Source organism: Rhopilema esculentum, chromosome 10 (assembly GCF_057945365.1).
Source record: "Rhopilema esculentum isolate cy_ngs chromosome 10, ASM5794536v1, whole genome shotgun sequence".
NCBI lineage: Eukaryota > Metazoa > Cnidaria > Scyphozoa > Rhizostomeae > Rhizostomatidae > Rhopilema > Rhopilema esculentum.
In genome coordinates, this window is record NC_142824.1 from 2,895,279 (window position 1) to 2,920,339 (window position 25,061).

At 36.9% G+C, this 25,061-nt stretch overlaps 1 protein-coding gene across 2 annotated transcripts; it reads right to left on the bottom strand.

Moving 5' to 3' along the window:
• Window positions 1-140: 140 nt before the first annotated feature.
• LOC135684685 (homeobox protein Meis1) lies at window positions 141-23,179 on the bottom strand. Of its 2 annotated transcripts, none has more exons than XM_065200327.2 (10): window positions 23,061-23,179; window positions 21,036-21,262; window positions 14,717-14,858; window positions 12,109-12,159; window positions 10,689-10,739; window positions 10,061-10,222; window positions 8,575-8,743; window positions 6,614-6,762; window positions 2,121-2,197; window positions 141-1,598 (listed from the first exon to the last, which is right to left on the bottom strand). In XM_065200327.2, the coding sequence occupies exons 2-10, from the start codon at window positions 21,200-21,202 to the stop codon at window positions 1,121-1,123; spliced, it is 1,446 nt and encodes a 481-aa protein (XP_065056399.1). In that variant the 5' UTR covers window positions 21,203-21,262; window positions 23,061-23,179; the 3' UTR covers window positions 141-1,120. The 2 variants fall into 2 exon arrangements, with proteins under 2 accessions (XP_065056399.1, XP_065056394.1); XM_065200322.2 differs by lacking the exon at window positions 23,061-23,179 and adding an exon at window positions 21,438-22,416.
• Between the last annotated feature and the right edge of the window lie 1,882 nt (window positions 23,180-25,061).

Consider the following 25,061-nt stretch of genomic DNA (forward strand, 5'->3'; position numbering starts at 1 on the left):
CCTTCTCTCGTTTATGGATATCAGATGAAGGTTACTGCCGATTCGTGATCAACGACAAAGAAATTTAAATGAGAATTCCACAGCGATGAAAACACTAACAAACATAACTTTACTCCTTTCCATGACAAAAAAACAATCAGTTATCCTTCATCATTTTTTTACAAATATAAACGTTTCGACAATTGAAAAGCAGAGCTAATTACACTTAAAACGTTTTAGCAGCAACGGCATTTGACATAGAAGATTATCTTTCATTCTATTTCAACCTTCCACGTCCCTTGTAATTGATTCTTTTTGCTACGAGCAAAACATTTAACAAGCCAAAATTCTGCAGATCAACCGTTGTAATTTGAACAATTTCAGTTACAACAAAGTCATATAACAAAAAGTCACCAATAAAACCATTTTATCTACATTCGAATTCTTTAAATTTCAAAATAAAAATATCTCTACATCTATTTAGTATTCAAATTAATATCACAAAACCGTAAAGAGCTGGAACAAACGAGATTAAAAATGTTCATCAGTAGCTATTTTTGACTTTTACCCTCCAGTGAAAAGTCACAGTAGAGTTATGTTTGCATATGAGTTGGAGAGGCGCGTTTCAAACTAAAATTTACAACACGGGGCTAAATAGTTAATAATGCAATTGAAAGCATATTGTATTCTATACCTTCTTTGGCACATCTTTGACAAGACATTGCGACTACTGCCACAATATTTTAATTCGTCAAGAATATAAATACGTTATGGCATGCAAATACTTTATGGAAAGTCGAACTTTTGCCAAAGTTTGTTTGTCCATGCCAATGTTTGTCCTTTACGAAATTCTTTCTCCATTCTTATAACTTTCTCTTGAAATTTAAATTTAAACAAACTCTCAGTGTTATTCAAGCATACATGCTTATCTAATTACAGATCACGGGCGAAAGCGTTCATAAGATTTAACGAAGGATGTCATCATTTTCTTTAAACGTTCTACTCTAAAAATCCAGAAGGATGGGACGAAGATAATCATTCTGAGCGCGAATTTATACAACGATTCGATATAACTGTTCGTGATTGCCTGGCATTTAGCAAATCAATTTAAAAGCAGCCAGTTCTCATTCTCAAGCTGCACCTAGCTTGCTTTTATATACAACTGTCCGTTCGAGTCTGTGCAATAGACGGGGACAGGCTGCATATGCGGGTGACTGTTTTGGGACATATGGCCATGCTGTCCCATCTGAGGTCTCGCCTGCATGAAATTCTGGTTTGCCTGAGCCTGTCCCTCTGCGATTGTTGGTTCTGTCATGGAACAAGCTGGGTATGGATATGGTGCAATGTGGGGTACGGGTGAATAGTAACCAGCTGGGATTGAACCCTCTGGGTAATACCCTCCGTGAATTGGTGGATGGCGTTGGTCAGAAGGGTAGGGTGCTACTGGGTAATGTCCGGGGGTGTATGGGAAGTTCATCGCGTAAGGACCGGGTGAAACGCTCTCTGGGCTTGAGCTACGTCTTCTCTTTGATTTGAAGACCGTGACTACAGATGACTTGCCCGCTCTATTTGATGCATCAATCATTGGCTGTACGACTCTTCGACGAGCATTGATAAACCTGAAAAATACATTTGTTTAGCTCACCATTTAACGCCGATCCAAACACACATACACCTTTCTAAATTATTTATACCAAGAGCAGATTTTCAAAAAATAAACTAGCTTCAACGCTTCTAGCTAAGGAAACTTTACCTATTTTTAATAACATTTGCTGTCAGAAGAACCTTTGGTCAGACCATTTCTAAAAATATTTATCCAAATTGATAGATATGGATAGAGGTGAAGATATTCGAGATTTTGTCAGCAAAACAGCCCTATGAAAATAATTTTATAAGTTATTTGTCAATGTAAGTTTCCGAAATCTGAAAAGAATTGGTCAAAACATTAGACAGAGACAAAAATTAGCAAACTATACTGCAGAAATGAAAATAAAATGTTTGCAAAGAGTCGCGTGTACTCTATAAGATGGTTATCTTGAGAAAGGAGAGTAAATTTCAGATGTTTATTGTCTAAGCAAACATGAAGTATTTAGACTTCATAGTAGACGAGATGTAATGTTGCATAAAAAAGAAGCTCATACCAATTGTTGACTTGCAGTATTGTAAGTCCAGTTTCATTTGCAAGCTGTCTTTTCTGTTCTTCTGATGGATAGGGATGCTGAAAGGCATTTGGATCAATTAGAACCAGAAAATTGAACAAAATTGAACCAACTTCAACTATAAGCTACACATTGAAATTATCATGTATAAATGCAAAATCAAATCAAGAAAAACTCGAATTAGTCTAGATAAAAATTCGAAGGGCAGAAATGAAAATTATTGGTTCATTGCTAACTAAAATACACAAAACATATAAATGCATAAGAAAGTTGATTCCCTTTTCACATGGAATGAGTTGAAACTCGTGTTTTTTCCAGATTTTTTTCGCTATGGCTTATAAAAATCGCTATTTTTGCATGATACTGGATAGGTCTTTCGCTGCGGATCCTGGACCACACTGTATTACTACAGTCTCCCATGACAAATAGCACGATAATTGACATTATCATAAAGACCAACGTGAACCACCTACACTGCGAGTGACAAGGTTTGATATTCAAACTTCAATTATTATCATAAAAGCTCTTATATGCCAGCTCATAATAACTAACGTCGGTGTTCGAAAGAAGACTTCAAGGATCATAAATCATGTTTGGTTTTAAAAGTTAGTGAACTGATTTCCCTAATCGGAAATCGGAAATTCTCTGTGTAACAAGGATCAAACTAGATTCACTGGCAACATGAAAACGTGACACCATTTACAGCTTACCACAAACTATGGCGTCTTAATCTGGAGTAAATTTTTTCAACTAGAGGCATTAAGTTTGCGATTATCAGTTGGTTTTCTGGTCTCCCACTACGGATATCCATTCCCAAACCAAGAATTTGTGGCTATTCGCGGGAATTCCGTTACTAGTAAGTATCAATTTGCCGTTTTAGTGAGATTAAAGGTGCAGCGAGCTAGCAGACATTCAAAGGTTGGAGTATCCACCTGAAAAACTGCTACTTGAATATGATCTGAAAGTGACAAAAAAGAGCAAACTTGACCATTTTTAATGTTGTTTCACCTAATCTCAAATACATTTATATATAGGCTTCGCGATAAGTTTAAGGAGGTTTAATGTCCAGTGGTTTAACAAGCTCTGAGGCCTAAGGTCTTTTCAGTTTCCTGCTTACGTTTCCGTGACAGGCTTGGTCTCCCACGATGATCCAACTGAACTAGTTGATGCTGCCTACGTGTTGTTGCGGTTGTTGCTGCTTTTTATTTTTCCTTTCTTGTAGCATAATCTGCTTTTGAAATCTGCGTAATTTTCTCGTGTTTAATGTTCGGTATTAACTGTTGGAAACAGTAAGTGTGGGATGGACTTTTAAAGGCCTAAAAGCTGTTTCTTGATCAATTTCATGTATTTTCTTAATTTTGTAAGTGAATATCCTTTGCATAGTTGTGTGTCGGACATAACATAGCTTGATAAAGTACTAAATGCACTTTGCTTATCGCTTTCTGTTTTTCTGTTGCTATTCATTCATTTTTCAATTTTTGCTGGCATGGTAATTCTTGTGTTTTGTTGCATTTCAGCCGGTCTGGTTTCTTATGGTGTTCTCATGTTTTAACCAAATTTCAGCCTGATGTTTCTTATAAAAGTTGTCCTTATAAAAAAGCGTGTACTTAAAGTCGTTGGCGGTATCACTTTCAGCAGGAAAACCTGCATAAAATCACATAGATAACACAAGCCTATGAAAGAGACCGGCCAAGGTAGATAATTGATCACAATATTATCAAGATACTGGATTCATGGCCCATAAATTGTAGAAATAAGGTTCTACTTTACAGTACTGAATGGAAGACCACCGCTACAAGGAGTGATGCACATAAAACAACCGCAGATAGACTATGGAAAGAGAGAAAAGTGGCTGTGAAGACTTTCTTCAGCCAATCCTGCTACGATTAGATCATTATTTTTGTAAAGCACCGTTCCTTTCGAGGTTCCATGTCAACATTCAAACGGTAGAACAACCAAACTTTGCTTGTATAAATGTAGCCATTTCATTTACATATATACTTTCCCTATTAAAATAAAAATGCACTGAAACATTGATTTAAAGCTTCTTATGTATATCTGAAACAGTCATTTGATGAGATTTCTCCAAGTATTAGGAAGAAGCCAAACAGGCATTCATGCTACAATTTGGGTAATTTATGTCCACATGTCTTCAAAAACTCTACGAATTTTTCATACGAACTCTAGGCATAGAAATTCTTGAATGTAGATAAATGAATATAACGTAGGCAAACGGGCTGACTACATCGATGGGCTTGTTATTTGTTATACATTTAATGTATTCTAATGTTACTTAAAGGGATAATTCGCTATGTTAAATGAGTATAGTTTGATAAAATCGGGATTAAGAGAATTGTACCGCTCTTAGAAGGCATAAACTCAAATCAACATTTCAATCTTCCCATAATGCTTCCGTGAATATAAATTTTGTAACGCCATTTTCGTCTTTTCATGACGTCTTTTTAGCAACAGCACAAGTATAAAACTGAGTAAAAGACTGTAAATAAAAGTGGGAGCCTCTCAAAACACTGCAAAAGGCAAGCAAAATTACACTCAATTCTGCCATTTTGAAACATACATTAGCACTGTTCGAAAAACAACCTCCGTGTCTGCAATGTTTGGTGCAATGTAATCAAAGACCTTTTACCAAACCAAACTCATAATCATAAACTTAATAAGAAAGCTTGCTTCATTCTGGATTTGTCAAAAGATATTGATACTCAGAGAAAGACCTGGTAAGGTTGATACAAAAGCCCCTTCCCCACCTCCTCCGCATCCACATCCTCCGCCTCTTTCAATGATAATAACTATGTATGATAATAATGCTGCAATGGCAGCTACCACAATACAACTAAAAATCCACCACTTTATAAAGAAGATCCAGCTTTCAAGCCACTAAAGGCAACTTGAATAATTCTCTTGGAAACTATCATTTTGACCAAGGACTATAAAGAGGACAACAGAAGATCTATCCTGCACCTTTAAGGATTCAAATTTAAGAACCTTCTTCATTTTATTCTTTACAAACTGCTGTTTCTCTGTACAAACGCTTTCCCTGTTCTTAAACATATACATTCTTATCGTTTATGGTTTATTAACATTATTATCATCACTGTGCATGCAATTGACTGGACCTTCGTTTCGGATCTTCGACCACACCGTAAAGTCCGCATGGCAAAAGACACCAAAAAGGTTAAAAGGTTAACCATACATCAAAATCAGCCACATTTTTAACATTAGTTCGACATAATACGGCCAGAATTTTGTCAGCGTCGAATGGGGCTTTACTAGGTCCGAAAATCGGCAGTTAAAAAAATCCAAACAGAAACTAGCTGTAACCAAAATAGTTTCGATTCACACAATGTTTGACCCGAGCATGCTCAAATAAGATATTACTCGAAGTTACAAGATCACAGTTAAATTTAAAAATTTATGTTTTGAAGTGAGTTTTGCCTACACAGTTCCTGCTACCCAAGCTCTGTTAATATTCATAATGCAGCTTTCACACATATAAGGAGTTTCTTGCATCCACAGTTTAAGAGACACTCTATGTTATGTTATGTCTAAATTCTATGTCTTAATCAAAGATAAAAAGAAATGATAAAAAGAAAAATGAGATTTGCTGGCCACATTATGAGGGGATCATGCGGGTTCTTGGCAAGGCTTGTTCTGGAAGGTATGATTGACGGAAAAGGAAACAGGGGAAGACAAGGAAGAACATGGGGAGACGATGTCAAGGAATGGAGCGGGTGTGAGAGCATTGGGAGAGCTAAACGATATTCTGAGGATAGGGATAGTTGGAGAGTCATGGTACCTGATGATAGAAAATGGTACCTGATGATGACGAATCAAAGATTCGTCCTGCTTTGATAACGTTGTCGTCTTCGACAAATAATCTTCCCGACGACCCACACACAACAACAAAGTACAAAGCACATCACATCTAATGCTAATAAATCGCAGTTTGTGTCCGTTAGTCGTCATTTTAAGAAAAAAATAACAGAGGAGACCACTCTAAAGAGATTGGGCTAAGGACTGGGCGATCGTGCTTTCCCACTAAAGGAGCACTGAGCGTTCCAGAAATCTAATTTCAATGTCCAGTGAGGTGAAGAAGTTCATGGCATGCTGGCTTCTCGGGTACATTATCAACAGTCCGACCACGAAAAGGCTTGCTACCCAAGCATTAAAGTATTTTCCTTTGACACGGCGACTCTGTTTCTTCTAAAGTTCTATTGCAAGTCTTCTTAACAATTTTAACTATTTTATTAATGGTGTAATGTAACAGGAGATTAAGCTGTTTGCTTTTTAATTGAGTGGAGTCAATTCTTCAAGCTGTCTTCAACTGTTAACACAATGTCAAGAATAGAGCTTTTTTAATGTTTTGCCCCAGAAATATCAAGAAATAATGACTGTTAGACTGCTGCTTTTTTTCTGCATACGAAACGAGAAAAAATGAATAAAAAACGTAAACTCACAGTTAGATGCTGAAAAAGCCATGCCTTCATGATGTTTGTTGCCATTTTTGGAAAGATACCGCGTTTTTTCTGTTTCCTTTTGTCTTTATCATCATCATCATGCATGAAGCTATCTTCGGAGTCGTGGAGGTTTTCACCAAATGAGGAGTCTTGAAAAGACAAGGAAATGCATGAGTTACTGGATACCATTGCGAAAACGAACAGTGACGGATGGAGGTCATCGAATGGACAAAAACATATGAAATGGAGACAGAGCTCGGTCTACAGTGAAACGGCAGCAGTTAACCAACTGCAGAGAAACAGACCAGTAATTGATGCTTGCACCTTGTTGTTGAAAAATGTGAATCTAGGACGCAGTATCAAGTGGCAATACCTTTGAAGGACCACAAAGGCATGATACTTTTGATATGATTTGAGAATGGAATCCCGGGTAAAGATTCCAATGCTTTTTAAAGCGATTACTCTAGGCCATTTTGGTGTCTTAAACTACAGGTGTTGACTGGTTCTAAATGAACAAACCATGTGAGGTTGGAGGACCAAATTGCCATTTGACCCCTGTGGTCTGCGGCCATTAGTTACTTCACCTTGTAAATATCATGTTCCCATGGCAAATATAAAGCTGCTTTCTAAAATTGTAACAGTAACTTGACCTTGAAAGTTACCATGGTTCTGTTTACTTTGCTACCCATCTGAAGACCAAACTGATGATATTTCAGTACCTTGTCTAAACAATCTTCAGTTTCTTTCAATTGCAATTTCATGGTCCTCCTTGTATAAAGCTAGGAGGCTTCAATTGGATGGCAATCGAATTTTTGTAGAAACAATGATTGAAGAAAAATCATCTTGGTACAAAATTAAAAAAAAAGTCTGTGAAAGGCGTGTAATTCTTGTGGAAAATACCAAGTAAGAAAGCAGAATTTTAGAAGCTTCTTATAACAGGCAATTATCAGAAGCTCCTTGTTGCGGCCAAATCTTTTGGTTTCTCAGAATTTATCTTTTTCAAAGGATATTGGGTTTCAAAAATGACTTAATTCGCCGTGTGTGTATTATCCAGAAATATTTGGCACCAAAGTGAATTTTTGAAAACAAAACATTAGTCGGGATTTCCTCTCTTGGAAGCTTTGTAATTAATTTTCTAGCAATAATTTGATATCGGTAAAATCTTAATGAAAAGAGATAAAGAAATCTTGGTAGCAGAGGTGTAAAGCGGGGTGGTTTTGTCACTAGATTTCATGTAAATTCCACCGAGTTTGCAAAAATAAATAGAGAAAAAAGTGACAAGCCAACCAAACATGGTTGCATGAAATCACGAAGAAGTTATTGTTCCAGGCAAAATCTAGTTGAAATTGGACGAAAATAACAATAGCGTGTTTGGAAGACCCCATTCTAAAACTAAAAAGATGACAGGCGGAAATTCGATGCGAGGCATCTGTACTGCAGAACTGTATACTCGCATAGAGTAACTGATCCTTCTGACATCTCACTTCCCACGAATATGGATCATTTTTGTTATCCTCATTAAATCTTTTCGGTTACACCAACTTCATTTATGTCAACAGAAACATCTTTCCTCAGACTAGTCTTTCACAATCTGTCAAGAGTTGCAATTGTTTCCAGCCAATCCCCGTCCAGCTTCACAAATTTTCGCTCACTTGTGTTATCCTATTCTTAGAAAAACGTACCGTCATACCATTAAAAGCAGGGCCCTATATAAAGAGATATCGACAGGAACAAGAAATACTGGACTTCACTAACATATTTGAAATCTCTATAAAACCCTTTTAACAATCACCATGTTTTTGGTTAAACGTGAGACAAAATTTCAACATTCAATTTAAAAAGGATCGGACTCAACAAAACGGTTTGCAATGAGTATGCAAACTTTCCTAATACGATCAGAACTCAATCAACCTCGAACGCACGAAGTCGGAAGTTACCCAGAAAATATTACAACAGATTACCTTCAGCACCATGTGCAGGCGGTGATGGCTCCGAGGCTGCTTGGTCATCTAGAGGCGAGGCTCCTGGTAATGGAGTCGTAGAGGGGTTTGTAAGTGACGTGCCTCCTTCACCGTCCAGCGGGTTTGCAGGTAAGTTCAATCCACCACTTGGCCAGGCACTTGGGGATTCCTGGAAATAAGACACGTTGACTTAATCACAGTATATGCGACAGTGTCAAAGTTTCATAGCCTTTTTAAATCGGGGTTAAACCGTATTGACCTGGTTCATTAAGTGGGCTAAAATTGGACAGGAAACAATGGGTAGATACCGATAATAATATTTTCTAACTGAATTCCCTTTTCGCTTTCACAAGACGGACGGCAGCTGCGTCTTGTCTTGAAGAATCTATTGTTTTAAAAGCCCTGCAAATCTATATACAAAATTGAAATCTGCAGAAGGTTTTCACGATCAAGTCAACTGCAAACTCTTTGTTGTTAACTGCATATAGAGTTGTATCATCCGCGTAATTGCAGATATCCGTATCCATTAAAGAGAGAAGTAAGTCATTTATGTAGATGTTAAAGAAGAGGGGACCAAGAACTGATCCTTGCGGAACACCAAGGAACAATTGTTTGTAGGTACTGAATGATCCATTCATCTTAACTCTCTGATGCCTATTTTCCAAGTAGCTGTTAACAAGACACAGTGCTTCATGGCTGAATCCGTAAGCATCTAGTTTTGCTATAAGGAGGTCATGTTTAATACAATCAAAGGCTTTCGAGAGATCCATAAGGATTGCGCCAACATTTTCTCCCCTGTCTAAGCTTGAAAAATGGAAAGCAAGCTTAGACAGGGGAGAAAATGTTGGCGCAATCCTTATGGATCTCTCGAAAGCCTTTGATTGTATTAAACATGACCTCCTTATAGCAAAACTAGATGCTTACGGATTCAGCCATGACCTCTTCTGGCTAGAACCTCTAATTAAACCTCTTCTGCTATCTATCCAACCTACATCTCCGCTTCAACAACCACCTTTCTCGCTCACTAATCACAACAACAATAACTCTCGCCTCAGTCCCTTATAACTCGCATTCTCGCAGGTTAACTGTTAAAAACAAGTCACTGAATAGAACAAGAAAAACGGAACAACGAAAATGAAAAAGGTTCTACAGGAAATTTATAGAGAAAGCAAAAGCAACTGTAAGATTCAGGCACGAGCCTCCCCCTCCGGCCCTTATGGCTTATCATGTCTATGCGCTGATTTCAAAAACAGGAACAAGATTCCTAATTGCAGCTCACAGAGGTGTTCTTTTTTAGCATACACAGCTCTCTCATTTGTATAATGCTTTCTAAGTGCATGCATTAACGAGCGCGACTCGCTCGCTTCGGGTAGATATTATGACCTAAGGCGACACAGTCATAGGATTTATAGAGGTTTGGTTCAGGATTATGGTCATTAGAATATGACGTCAAAAGTCATTACGGTTCATGACGAGTCCAAGGTACCTGACAAGATGATGGAGACGGTGGACCTTGCTCCTTTCCATCATCGCTCTCTGAGGACGCCTTTTCCCTTGTGTCTCCTTCTTCTAAAACCAAATCTAACGGCATTTTCCCTTTCAAACATGCAATGTACCGTTTACAGAAATTGTCACATAAATCGTGAACCTAAGAAACAAAGTAAAAAAGGATCATGTATAAAAAAGCATACGCCAAATCGTCAAGAAAGTAGATAGTATGGCATCAGTATGGAATCTGATGGAAATTGCTGTGTTCACTTGAATCTCGCCTATTCCTAATAAGGTTGAATCCAGAACCAGATGCATTCTTACAAAAGAACGTCAAATCAAGTTAGAGCCACTCCACTTAAGATACAATGCTAGTAATGATCAAATACTTAAACTAAACCCAACGTATATAACTATCCAATTAAACAATGCTCACAGCTTTCCTAACATATAGTAACAGCTTTTTAACCTAATTTGACCTAATTTTTAACCTATTAATTAACTTTAAACATGTATCACTTTACTGGGGCAGTCAGTAAAAAGCCGGCAAAGATATTCCTTAGGAAAAAAGGTATCTGGTTTATGGTTATTTAATAAGGGTTTGCTATTTTGTCATTACAAGTTACCTTTTCCAGTTCGAGGAGGTGAAAGCGGAGAACTTGCATTGCAATGATCATCTAAAAAAGAACGGTAGAAGATGTCCAGTCACTTTGATTGAAGCAATCGTCATTTATTAGCTATTAATGCCTTATCTGGCTCAAGTTGTTTAAAACAAATTTAGTGAATTTACTTGGAGTTAAGCACGTGGTTTTCGATCGTCTTTTCGAAAGCGTTTAACAAGAGACAAAATACGGTTCAATACTTCTGGCGTCACCTGGAACAGATTCGCTTATATTGAATGACATTTTTCTTTGCAATTTGTGCGGTAAATGAATGCCTTTGCTTCATTCATGTTTAAGGCAAGCAAAAAGTACACCCTGTTAGGGTCGGGAATAATGTTATACGGCAACTAAAGGTTGCAGCCTTTTTCATAAAAAGGGGCAATTGTGAAAATTGTCTCTAGCGAATTCGGATCAAAAAAGGTTGCGGGCGCGGATAAAGAAAAGTTGCAAGTTTGATGGCTTTTTCGTCAAATACGTATGGACGAAAGGCGAATCCGTAAAGAAAGATTTGCCGATTAAAAAACAACCGTAAACCTGGAACCTTAATGAAATATCATCGGGGCTGAAGGAGTGATAGCCCAGCAGAGGCTCTGGTATTCGGGATGCACTAGTGAAAGAATTCTCAGTGAATGTGAAGTTCTTCAGACAATGCATTGCTCTGAATGCCGTACAAAGATTCTTTGCAGGTTAGAATAAATTTTAATTGTTTATTAACTTCGCATCAAGGGGTCGCTTTCTCGTTTATAGCATATTTCACTTTTCCTCTACAAAAAATAATTAAGATGGGCTTTCCAACAATCACGTGATCAAAGCAAACTAGGGCCTGCAGATTCAGGAACAACTGCACAGGGCTGACGTGAAGGGATCTTGATCGACGTCACAAGATCGGTCTGAAGAATTTCTAGATTTGGACCCAAAAACCCAGGGGGCATTATGAAATACTTTTGAATGTGCAAAGTAGTTCAATGTAGAACAAATGAGCTGAGATATTGTCACAAACCACAGGCTTTTTATCTTAAGGACACTTTCTGGGTTGGACTGAATTTCATAGTTGGAGGAGCCCGAACTTTTCGTGCTTTGGTCAAAAAGTAATATTGGGACAAAAACCAAATTTATAACAAAAATTCCAGAAACAAATAGTACCTGATGTGTGACGTCACAAAATATGTGTTGAAGTATTAACATAGATTGTAACCACCCAGGTCCTAACATATGTCTGACACTTTAGATCGAGTATCTTAACTACGTTAACCAACCAAAATAGCTTGAAATCCATTAATGCCTACATCTCACCCAGTCAATGGCATGAAACATAGTAGTGAGAACAAGATCCACTGATTAGTAATCAAGAATTGAAGTTTTGCGGAAACTGAAACTGACTTACCAGCCTGTCGAGTTCAGTGTCAGACGTGAAGAACATTTTCTCGTCTCGAAACTAAGATAAAAGAAGATATAAGTTAAAAATACTATTTTATTTGCACTGCAGCTGGCAGACAAGTGTAAACTAAACTCCTTATGACGTCAATTTAAATTTTGACAGCAACTAAACGAAAACCCATTAACGTAAAAAGATAACATATCCAAAATATTTCTTTTGAAATTCAATTGCTTTTCTAATTTAAAAGATATAAAGCATAATTCAAATTTATCTTATCTAAAGCCATTCTTAAGAAAATTTTCCTTGTTTTTTAGAGCGTCCTCTGAGCTCAGGGAGGGGGAGCCGAGGCAATCTGCCCCTTCCTTCTTTCCTTGCCGGCAAGATGGATGCCTATAATCCAAAATGTATTGTTCTTAAAAAAAAATCTTCTGATGTGCAAGATGAACAGGGAATATATTGAGCTTAGAACTTCGAAGAAAATCTTGTTTATCCAGTACTGCATCCAGCAAATCAAGGGGAACCAGGTGCCGTTAAAAAATTAATCTGTTTTGGGCATCACTGTTAACCTTAATAAAGAGCCAAGGCAAAGAAAGCATGGAAAATTATAACTTTGAATTCTTTTGCTACTAGCCAGAAAAACTAGAACATCCTTTAATCACAGAAAAAGAAAATACTATCCAAATTTTCCAGCATTTTTGAGGCTGTGAAAGGTTTTCCGAGAAATTTTAAGGCAAGGCAAGGAGTGCCGAGAAATTTTAAGGCAGGACAAGGAGTGCCGAGATATTTCAAGGCAGGGCAAGGAGTGCAGATAAAACATCATGTGAAGCCTGAATACGAACAATAAGAGTCTGGTTGCACGTTCGATAATCGAATGATGTGAACAAGATTAGTCAAATGGATCGGATCTAAATCTGAATCCCATTGTCATGTATCGATTCTTTTGTTTTTAAGATACTATTCTTGCGACGACACATGTTCAGAGCAGACGGTTTATGGGTTCTAAGCCATCTTAAATTGGAATGGAGAATTTTCTAAAAGAATAGTATATGATAAGCATAAAGATATGACTTTATAACAAGATCTGTAAGTAGACGTCTTGTCATAAAATTTTAAAGATAACTGTTTATTCTATAAAAATATCATACAAAAGCAAGCAAGTCATTATATTCACTTCAAAGAGAGGTGGCTCAGAAGGAGGTCGAAATTTAATAAAACGGGCCAATGGCAACAGAGTGTAAATGTTTACTAGAGGTAGATTATCTACCACAAGGTCTATAGTGCTAGAGATCCCTAGATACCGCGGAGCATTGAGAAAAGTGAGGAGGGGGGCTAAAAAAGTGGGGGGGGGCTAAAACCGGATTAAAGCTGGCTTGTCTATTGGCTCATTTCCTGATATTTTGCATTTTTGACAAAAAGTAGTGGGGGCTAAAGTGCCTGATCTTCGAAACAAAGTGCGTCAGTACTGATCTTGACTGTCTCTCCCATTGGTTTGTGACTCTTCTGGCGCAATTTAGCTTTTAATTTACATTCCCAGTTGTGAAGAGAGTCATTCTCATCCATTGTAAAGAAAATCATTTAAGGAACAAAAGCAATGTTAAATTGACAAACAACAGTTAAGAAAATATATAGAAGTTTTGTTATACTTTGATGATGAAGATGATCATTATCATCATTTATACCGATGATTAAAGCTAATGATAATAATTTATTATGATGATTATGATTGATCATTTCAATGATGACGTTGATGATGATGAAGCCAGTCATCGAGAGGAAATGTTCAGGTTTCTTCGGAAATACGTTCTCGGGAAAATAAGCTAAATTCTTCTTGAAAATGTATCTTATCACAAGACAAGCAAGACTTGGAATCTTGAGTTCTGAATACCATGGAAATACATGACATTAACTGTTTTAAATGGTATTTATGATGTTGATCTGCCACCTATGACGTCGTTTATGACGTCATTAAAGGATAGGGGAGCTTCAAGGCTAAGAATCTTGACAGGTCACGTGATCGTCACGTTTATGTTCTTTTCGTTGCACAGCTTAGGAGAGTAGGACAGCCAGCTTTGTAAGCTAAGTCTGCGAGTGTCAGACGCCCTAGCTGAATGTTTTCCAAACAGGATAAGCGACATACGAATCCTTAATTATTTCAAAACAGTTTAACTTGTTGTTAAAATCGATGTTTATGATCAATGATTTGATATGCCTCGGAATGTACGAATTTTGCAAGGGATATAAAAATTATGAAATAAAAGCAGAGAATTAGGTTATAGAGCAATAATGAGAATTTTGCATATGATGGTAGGTTTTTCAAGGTGATTGAATTTGTGGATTTTTAATGGTGATGTTGACATAATGGTAAATATAAATTTCATTTCAATAAACAGATTGAATCATCAACAGTAGTCATCCCGCTCGACCCATCCCTGAATGTAGGAACACAAAGAGTTATCACTGAAGCCTCCTCCGCAATCACATTCAAGTCAAGAGCCCCGAAGTGATACTGAATATAACTCAAAGTAATTTCCAAAACGCTTTGGAGTAAAGCAAAAACAAAAATGCTTCACATTGAAACGTTCGAAAGTTTGAAAGGATAGCAATCAATAGCTACCTGTTTTGCAAATGCTTGAATATCTTCATTGAAAGAATCCGACGAGCAAATGTCTTCCTGGGCATCACCCCTTTGTCTTGGTGAGCATGTCGCCAGCTCGCATTTTTCGAACACCAGGGCGAGGAGAGGAAACAGTGGATGCCTGGTTAAAAAGGAAGCAGATCTATATGTTAATAACTCGAATTAAAGGCAACAATGTTTTTGGTATTTGATAACATTCCAACGAGGCGCCTGGAAGGAGGTGCTGTATTATCAAAATCTAGGTCACCTACAGTGAATCTGGGGAACAAATCAGTACAATACTGTTGTGTAGAACTGTTACGTAGTCCTGTTACTTCACACTGTTGCGTACAGTTGTTGCGTAGAACTGTTACGTAGGAATTAAAGGAAAAAATTTCAAACCACTTCACATTTGTATAAGAAACTAAGTTTTGCATTTAGACAAAAGTTTGCCTAAATAGTAAGACGTTTTAAACGATTGCAAGAAAAAGCCTGCAAGAAATATTCTGAAATGTATTTCAAAATAATCTAAAGGACGTTTTCGCAAAAAATTCTGCTCACGTCGATCGCAGCGGGACCATCAACCAGAGAAAATTAATAGCAAATAAAACAGACACAAAAAATATTTTTTCTCGCCTTGCACAAAAAAGTTTGCAATTTTTGTGAACCCAAAATATAATTGTACGTAGGATCGAAACCCAAAAATTAAACCAGAGGTTTTCCTTTCCAGTAGCATGCCTCGAAAGGAAAAAGAGCTTAATCTGAACCAATAAAAAGCGCAAAAGAACCGAACTGTTTACCGCGAACGATTGAGCATGCAACATCACTATTTACCCTTTATGTTCGTTCATAAGAGCGAATCTCAAATTATATGTTGAACAAGTGATATAAATAAGGCCGAAAGCGAGCAATGACCATTTGATATGTGATCAATACCACACTTTTGTAAAATTGTGGCCTTAGAAAACATGCGAAACTTCTAAGACATATCCCTCGTTGCTGCTGCTATTCATAGTTTTATCAATCAGGAATTAGCTCTGGGAAAATTTCACAAATTTTAAAGGACACTTTTTTGGGTAGAAGCAAAAAGATGCTGCAGGTAATACTCCACAAACACCTAAAAAAATCAAAAGGAAACAACCCCATTTCATTGGTCCAATTTCAATACCGTTGTTGCGGTTGCTGATAACTTCTTAACCTTTTCCGTCTACACGAATGAATTTGTAATTCTAAAATTTGCTTGTTCGCTGGCTTTGTAAATACTGTAAATACTTTAAAATAACGTTTTAAACTACAACCTCATTTTATCACTTTGTGGAGTTTTCTATTTCAAATTATTTGTGTTAGGAAATATCAAAACAAATAAAATAAAAGCTTCTTTTCCATGGATATAATGTTACCCTCAGCTGATGATGAAGTCTAGAAGAACTGTAATTATGATAGTAAAACAATTATGATAGTAAAAATTATTATGATAATTATTGAATAATAATTGATGATGATTGTTTTTAAAAATAGTCATTGTTAAGGACCCTGACAGATCTCATATGATTTCAAAACTCAACTAGAAAAGGAAGATATCAACTCTGGATTTAGTAATTAATTAAGAAGTGTTATTCGATCTGGCGGATTGATATTTCTAACGGACGTCAAAGGCATTTATGAAAAACAAACAGATGACAATTTAGCTAAGTAAACACTATCGAATAACTGGCCCCATCGTAGAAGCACCATCCCCTTTGAAAGTTTACTGAATTGGGGGCCTAGTGAAAAACTTTACAAACACAATAAAAAGGGTTATCTTTCGGTATAAACAAGGGGACTCAGCCCACTGAGCGCCAAGTCCCTCACCATCTGCTAATGAGGAACTTTATATTCTGGAAACGGCAGTTGCTTCAGTTATGGCAGATGCATTTTTGACTTTAAAATGCAAATTGCTTTTTAATAACAGTTAAATTTCAAAATAAAGGTCGAGATGACCTTTCTATTTTCGTGGAGAGTAAATTCTAAATAGTCTCGTTGAACATTCAGAATTTAATCTAAATGTTCAACGAGAACAAATGAAGGCGATTTACTTTAAAAAAAATGAGTGCTGACTGCATTCATCTTTTTAAAGAGGCTGCTTGTGAAAATCCTGACATTACAAAAATCTGGTAATTTACGAGCCTAAGGATAAAGAATATCAAAAAAGGACTTTTGTAATGAACTCCAAGGTAACTTGGAAAGAAGTAGAAGGGAGGGGGGAGGGGGTCTACGGCGTAGGCTAGAAAAAAAGACAGTTTGTTGAGAAAAGTTGTCAATAATAGTACCTCTTAAGAGTGATTATTGTAACGACTAAGTGGTGAATGATAAATCTTTCAAAAAGGAAGCAAGAATTTGTACCCTGATGGGGGAGGGGGCTTTAACAATGATCTGGCAAAAGGAGAAGGAGAAAAGGAAAGGGACCCACTATTGAAAAATAAAGGTCAGTTCCTTACCATAGCAGGGCATTTACGCATTCTTTTAATAAGAAAGTTTAACTAACGCTATTAAAATTGTCTTAACTGACGGCCAAAACTCTTTAGTAATTCCTTAATTTTTTTGTGCTTCTTTGAAAAAAACTAGGCACAATATTGGGTCATAAAGATGTCAGAAGACAAATAAAGATAAAAATAGAAAAAAATTGATGATAAGAATTGTTTGCACTGTTTGCTCAGAAGGTATCGGTCTGAGCATCTGTCTGAGAAACATCCATCTGAGAGGAATGCTCCTCCGCTTCTCCGCTTGGTTTTCAATTTCCGTGCTCAAAATTTTGTGGCTCTGGCACCCAGCGTGAATTTTAATACCCCTGTACTAGAAATTCCTCAAGTTTTTGACTGTGCATGTACTACCTTCCTTGTAAAGCACTGTCTTAAAAAATACGCGTATCCCATGGCATACCCTTTCCTAGAGCAAGACGCCACCGGCTTATAAATTTTGTGAAACATGATAGCAATTTAAAAAGATTGATACATAATGTCACAAGCAACAACACTCACCACTGGAATACCAAGTCCTGTTTTTTAATGCTTGTTTTACAAAACGCAGAATTGTTTTCCTTAAACTTTCACAAAAATTCGCAAATCGTTTAAGTATTAACCAGATTCACTTTATTAAAAATTAATTTTAAGGACAGGAAAACTTCTGCTCTATTAAGGTGTCTCCTTCTGAACTTCAATTTTTCATCTTCTTCATGGAAAAATTAGCTCGTTTGACGACAAATACGACAGTCAACAACAACAGTCAAAATTTCACTGGCTCAAGTTATGGAAACTTGAGCTGATTGGCCTGTATCTCCATCTAACGCCCCTCCAAGTCCCCGGAGCATCTAATCAAATTCAAATTCAAATTCATTGGCATTCAGCAACTAATTACAGGGTACTTAAATTAATTATTATAGTAGTTAATACAGAATATATGACATCTATTTTAGCTAATAACAAATAAGTTGCCTAGGACGCTGGGAGGAACCGAAACGGTTTTCGAGCCTAGCGCCCTAAGTTGGTAATAGTTAATCATGCAGTATAACAGTAACAATGGAACAAGTAAAAGTTAATTACAAGTAGAAACTAATTACTAATAATTTTGATTTGAATTTAACATATAACAGAAGAAGAATAAAATCGAGGAGCTTTTAAAAGAAAGTATGCGAATAAAGGATGGCGTTTAGTTCATTTAGGTTAAATAAACGAACGGGGGCGTTAGTAACAAGAAGGAATTGTAAAAACAGGGCTGTTAAACATTGTCGCAATTTCCATAGATTACGGGCAGTTGGCCAAGAACACCAACTTCCAGGTCTAGTCGAAAGTATGGAACCTTGAAAGTCTGGTTCTGCATATGAAACAAATGAAAACAGTAATTCCAAGATTTGATTTGAAAAAATATATTTTGAACCGAGGGATTCGTTAATTCTGAAAATTTAGCTTGAAGTGAGTAAACAGAGGTGTATTGGCCGGTGGGTACATAAAAATTCAGCGAGGGCAAGAATTTTTGCATCTTCGTTCTAACTTTAACAAATTCTCTATTAACACATAGAAGCCAGATGCGACATAAATAGCTAGACCGGAAGAATGGACAGGCGAGGCTGGGCTAGGCCCGTCCAGGCTTGAGTAGGAAGGAAGCTGAGGCTTAAACATCTGCGAAGGCTCTTTTCTAGGAATCAGTAATAAAAAGTTGTTAGTCATTTTTTCTGTTCTTGTTCCGACAATCCGTAAGGTGTTGTTTACCTTGGAGTTGCTTGCAGACATTTTGCTTAGTTTTGTTAGCATGAAGATTATTGCATGTCGAATTGAATGGATACATGTGTCGTTTGCAAATATATGCTTGGTCGCGTTTATCAATCTCATGTGAAATCCTTTGAAGACAAACAAACCGATCGATTGTGCCAACGATAAAGAGCAAATAAACTTCTCGTGATTCTCAAACGAAACACAGGACCTCCTGACACGGAAGTATAGATTTTGCTGCCTGGACAGCATCCCTGAACATGAGCCACTAATATCAACATTATATGCTTATATTACACATTTAATTATATAGTCATTATAAAGAGATATCAAGCACTTCAGAAACATGACGAAATTTTGAAATTACGAAAAAATACTGTGCATCTGTTCAACAATAAAAATATTACAAAGGAATTCATTTTGCCAACCACGAACCCTGTTAGAATAGCTGGAGCTATTCTAGCAGTAACGATGTGGCAATAAAGAATAGATTATAGGAAATAAAAATAAAATTCACACTTTCGTACTTAACAAGATTTAGACTCTCATTTAGCTGCCTCATAGCTGCCCTACAATATTTTGCTTGTTTTGAATGGGCATTAAAAATAGATTAAACGTCCCACAGTCTGATTTGTGAGAGATGTGATGGCCTGACATTGGCAACAGATAGATTCTTCGACCACTGACTTGGGGGTTTTTACAGCAAATAGTTTTTAACACTTAAGTTAACTGCTTCTTTAAACGTGAAAGACTTAAAAAGTGCACGTTTCTGATATCAAATCCTCCATGTTAGAACAGATAGAAACCTCACAGAAGTTGTAGCTCAGCGTTTATAATATTCGCTTGGGAAAATAAGAGGTGCCATGGAAAAGTTACGGAAAAGTAGTTAGATAATGTAAGGTTTTGGAATCATATTAAATGGTCCGTATTATCTTAGATAGCTATTAAAAAACTAGTCATAACTATAAAATAAACGCAAAGAGTAATTACGAACAAGTTGTAATTAGAGAACCAAGAAGAAAGGAACCTGCATTCAAACACATTCAGCCCGAAACAAGTAATTTTGATAGCCATTGGACTCGTCTAACAGCCTTTTTTGTTATGATTACTTTAAACAATATTTGGATCCAGCTCTTTAATAAAAAAAATTCACGTTTGTTTATGGAAGATGCTGTTTCTTGAACTACACAAAACGCCTGGCTCGTTGGTGTGCATGGATTGTAATCCAAAAATTTTGTGACAATATCTGAAAAATCTTATTCATAATTTTTAACACTGAATATTTTGATACAAGCCGCTGAAAGTTTAAATTTTTTTATATCTTTTGAGAAAGTAAACAACGGTGCAGCCTCAGCGGGTAAGAAAAATATACCAGTGACGAAAAGATTACTGTAGAGGTATGACAAGACTATCCAGCAGGGATCACTTGCTAATTTTAGTTTCCAAAACAGTACCTCAATATCGTTATCAATTATCATGCGAATCCAGTTATCACGATCAAACCATACAAAACTTGAACTCTTTACAAAAATTTCAAACTGAGTGGTAATACTGCAAGAGATACCTGAAAACTACTTCCAACGAAAATGATCATTTTGCCAAAGTCTGACCCGTTACATAGTTTTCTGGCTCGATGCAAACAAGGAAATGGTCTTATTTGAAGAGGACGAACATCTCTATACCACATTCTCTAAAGGTTACCCTCATCAATCGCACATCAAATACTGCTGTCGGAACTTAATTCCACTTGTAACTTATTGGAAAAGAATTTATCTGCTAATGGGTTGCTTCTTAGTTGATTTATCCATGTGTCTAGAGCTGTCAGTCGAAAAATGGATATCAAGGCATTATCAAGTTGCAACATTGTCACAATTTCAGTCGAAAGTCAGTGAAAAACAAGTGATGATGGACAAACTGCTCATTTTGTCTGTTATGTCCATGTTGATAAGTACAAAAACATTTGGTTTAGGCAAGAGTAACGAGGAATTAAAGTTTAAGTAGGTCTATTCACGGTTGTCAAACTTGATCTTTGTTAGGACAAGTCGCTGTCTACACATTTATATGTTCAAACATACCCGTATACACTCTCTTTGTCTCTTTTGATCTGGGCATCGGAGGTTGGAGAGCTGTCATTCGGATGATAGCTGGCTTGCTCCGTGGACATACATGAAGCTTGGCTATAGTTGGCGTGCGACTGTGGCTGATGCATCCTCACTAAACGAGTATGGTCATCGGGCAGCATGTTATTAGAGCCGCCATCTTCAAGACCAAGACCAAATGGCGATGGAAATGTGTCTCCGACCTAAGAGAGGGAAATCACATCTTACAATTGTTTACAATATCAAGCATTAGGACTTTGTGCAGTAGGTGAGACGTGAGGATGTACGAACATAGAATCGACACGTGAGATCGACATGCCAAAGGCCGTTGAGATTTGACTCATGTCGCGCTGTCGATGAAATTATACTTGCACTAACCCTTTGCGCCATTTGACAGACAAGAGCTTCAATGGACTGATGGCTTGAAGGATTTCACCCAGATGAGCCGTCAACGTTTTGTTTCTGTGCCTGCGGTTAGACAAACTACTATAGAATTATGTCAGCTAAATCTTTCACACTGTTGGCAACTCTGCCCAAAACTTCAAAACGTCAACTACGAAACGGAAAGGCAGGAAGTAAGGGGGAGAGACATGAAAATTCTCAACGCACAGCTTGTAACGTTTTAACATGCCAATCAAATCCTTGTTGCCATAGAAACTGCAACACGAGGACAGTTGCAAGGTGTCAAATTTCATCTGGTCATTTCCTTGGGAAAATCGCGTATTCGATCGCTTCAAATTAAAAACACGTACACGAGATTCGACAATTTCGGCAATTTTCCGAGCTGAGGAGACAATCAATTGAAATTGTTTGTTGCTTGAACAGCAATCTTGCTTCGATACAAAACGCAGAAAAAGTTGAAGGAACACCTCTTGTAAAAGATTATCTTGGATGATCGTAAACAATGGCTCCTTGCAAACAATAGGCTCACGTTAGCGGGGCGTCTTTCAGTCTCGACCGATCATGCTGATGTGAAGTATTGTGTTTCACAGGTTAGCGTCAATTGCAACACAACTGCAGCCTGATTTCCTCCCGATATTGCCATGTTTGCCCAGCTTCTGCGGAGACAGCATTAGAGAAATCACATCCTTAATTGTCTGTCTGGTATAAAACAAAATTGCAGTGTTTTGATTACCTTTCAATTATATCGATTATTTCTAAGGTAACCTCGATTTTACAACTCCTTCAACAGCTTTTCCAAGTATTGAACAGGCTAGCACACTTCCAATGCAACAAAACCTTTCAAAAGGTAACGAGCTACGATACGATGATCACTTAAATATAACAATCATAATTAGCAAATAAAAAATGTACCTTTGCAAGTAAAAACATATGCGACTTACTACCTCGCTTTTGCATTGCCCAGTTCGCCGTGATTTTCAATCCTAAACTGGCTACAGGTGAAAACGAACTCTGGGCCGTTTCTTTCGCTAATAAAATTTCAACAACGTTTGAGAGAATAAAAACCCAAACGTATTTTCTGCATCTTAATTCAAGTAATCCTTCTGTTGAACAATCAATAAACTTCTATTTGATCCGGTTATTTCTTGAGAAGACATTTCTTATGCATTAATATGTGTATATACAAAAAAAGAATAATGAAAAATGAATGAAAAGTAACAATTGTTTTGAATAAAGTACCTCAATTGAAAGCGTAAACATTAACTTTGATCCTCGAAAGCTGATTTCAAGAAATGAAGCATGCATTTTCTTAAATATAATTAACTACTAAATATTACTGAAAATTAAAAAAAATCATAAAAGATGTAAGATGATTTTATAGTTCCATAGCTTTCATGGAAAGATCCTATAGATCACGGAAATGAGAATAAGGAAGTTTTCTGCTATAAAAACATTATTTTATGGAATTCTCTCTCTCATTAGGCAAAGTCCTGTAACAAAATAGCTCGTCCAATGTGCTGAATAGCAACATGCTAATCTAGTCGGCATCTTCAAGAAGAATTTTCAGTGCTAAAATTAATCAACTTCGCCTTTACTTACTGCGATATTTTTTAGTTGTTGACCAAGAGCTTCAATTTGCAATTACAGGTTACGTGCGGAGTCCAATAAAATTCCTATCCTTCCTCCGACAAATTAACCAGCCTACCTTTCGAAAAATTCTATGGAAAACAATAACGCAGGGCGTTGGGCGCGGCAAAAGGCAAGTCATCAATGACCCGTCACATGACCAATTGTTCTGGTCACAATGTCGTTGCTTTTGATAGCAAATTTTTGATACATTGTTTTTGCTACACTCTTTTGTGTACCAGAGAATCGATGTTTGATGTTCTTATTATTTGGATAATATCAGGCTCAAGTTACCCTGGGTACCAGAATAACTAGCGAGTGTTCTTTTTCTAAACTTATTTTCACCAATTACACACTGTAATTGTTTCCAAGACCACTCAATAACGATTTTGCATGTCATTTAAGCAGCACGGTTGACCAGCTGATTAAATATGCTCGGTTTTATCAATATGGAAGAAAATTTTCAAAAAAACATATTGCTTTTTAACGTTTTATTCTTCATCTGGTCATGTTCTTGTGTTGTTCTAATTTTTTCTTGCAAATCGAGCATCGTGGTGTTCTTATAAAGTGTGTTATTATAAAGGAATAAAATAGTATTAAGTAAGAATTATTATGAAATTACGCACAAAGAGTGTTGCCCTATCATCTTTGCTAAGATATGAAAAGAAAATAAAAAATCCCTGTATCTTAAAAAATTACATGCAACAAATGTGTTGCTTTGTAATAAAAAGCCTAACTGCTTGTTAAGAGGCGCAGTGAGCAAACAATTAATTCGTAACAAACCCATCGAATGTTGTTTTGATGCTGTCAATGAGAGGAAGGGAAACTTTTTCGAGTAAAAATCTTGATATACAGAAGACTCCATTCGTCAGTGGCGGAACGATGGTAAAAAGGCACACTGTCCTTAATTTCAACTGTAAACAAGGACAAAGAGGGAACACTGTCTTCTTTCCGCTGATAAATGACCAAATATTTTCAAGCCTAAAGAGCCATAAAACCCAGGTGTAAGCTTTGTTTTCATATACTTTCGTAACCACCACTTTTTTGCATTGAGGAATCTTTGAAACTTTTGAGAAACGCGGCCCCGCTTTGTACCTATTACTACTTAGCGCCGCCCCGGGTTGAATGTAAATGAAAAAAACTGTTATGACATCTGCAGGGTTTACGCGCCAAAATCTGTAGCTTCAAAAGTTTACAAGAGTGTGCACTTGCATTTGTAGAGCCATCGGAATGGGATTTATTTAGAGGCGGGGGTGGAGAAAATAGCTTAGCCTTTAGTGTTTCTTGGTCTTAACCATGTTATGAAGGAAATAGAACAAAGGTTGGCAATTATAGGGAGCTGCAGACCACCCAAAACACCCCCCCCCCCCCCCCGTCTTGACGTGCCAATCTCCGGTTTTTACAATTAGGCCTTGTATTTTCTAAACGATTCACAAACACGTTTTTTATTTCCTTCAAAGCGACGTTCAACATTTCTTCAAATGCGCTCTTAAAGATTCTGAAGAAATTGTGAATAATTTGGATTTGAACGAAAATACTTACCCTTGTATTGGCAGTTTTCCTTTCGTAATTAAAACAGGCTCATTCCTTCATTAGATCAGAATTAGTTCAAATATTATAGTAAAGGAATGTCCGGAAAGAGCGAGCAATGTGTCCGCCAAGCGCGTTATAGTTTGATTGCGTCGTTCGGAAATGCAAAGGTGTGATATGCATATAGAAGTAAACAATGTGCATAAAAATCTTAGAAAAAAGGAAGTCATTTCCATGAATAGGTTGTTTAAACTTGTGAAAGCTGCATTATTACAGGCTTGCATTAAAAACGTCTCCCAACCCTTCTTTGGTATGCTATATCATTATGAGAACAGGAAAAATCTTTAGTATTCTCTCTGAATTTTATATCCACTCCATATATTTTACCAAAAACATTTAGAGAAGCCGAGAAAAGTACACATTGGTTGCAAGGCTATTGGTTTT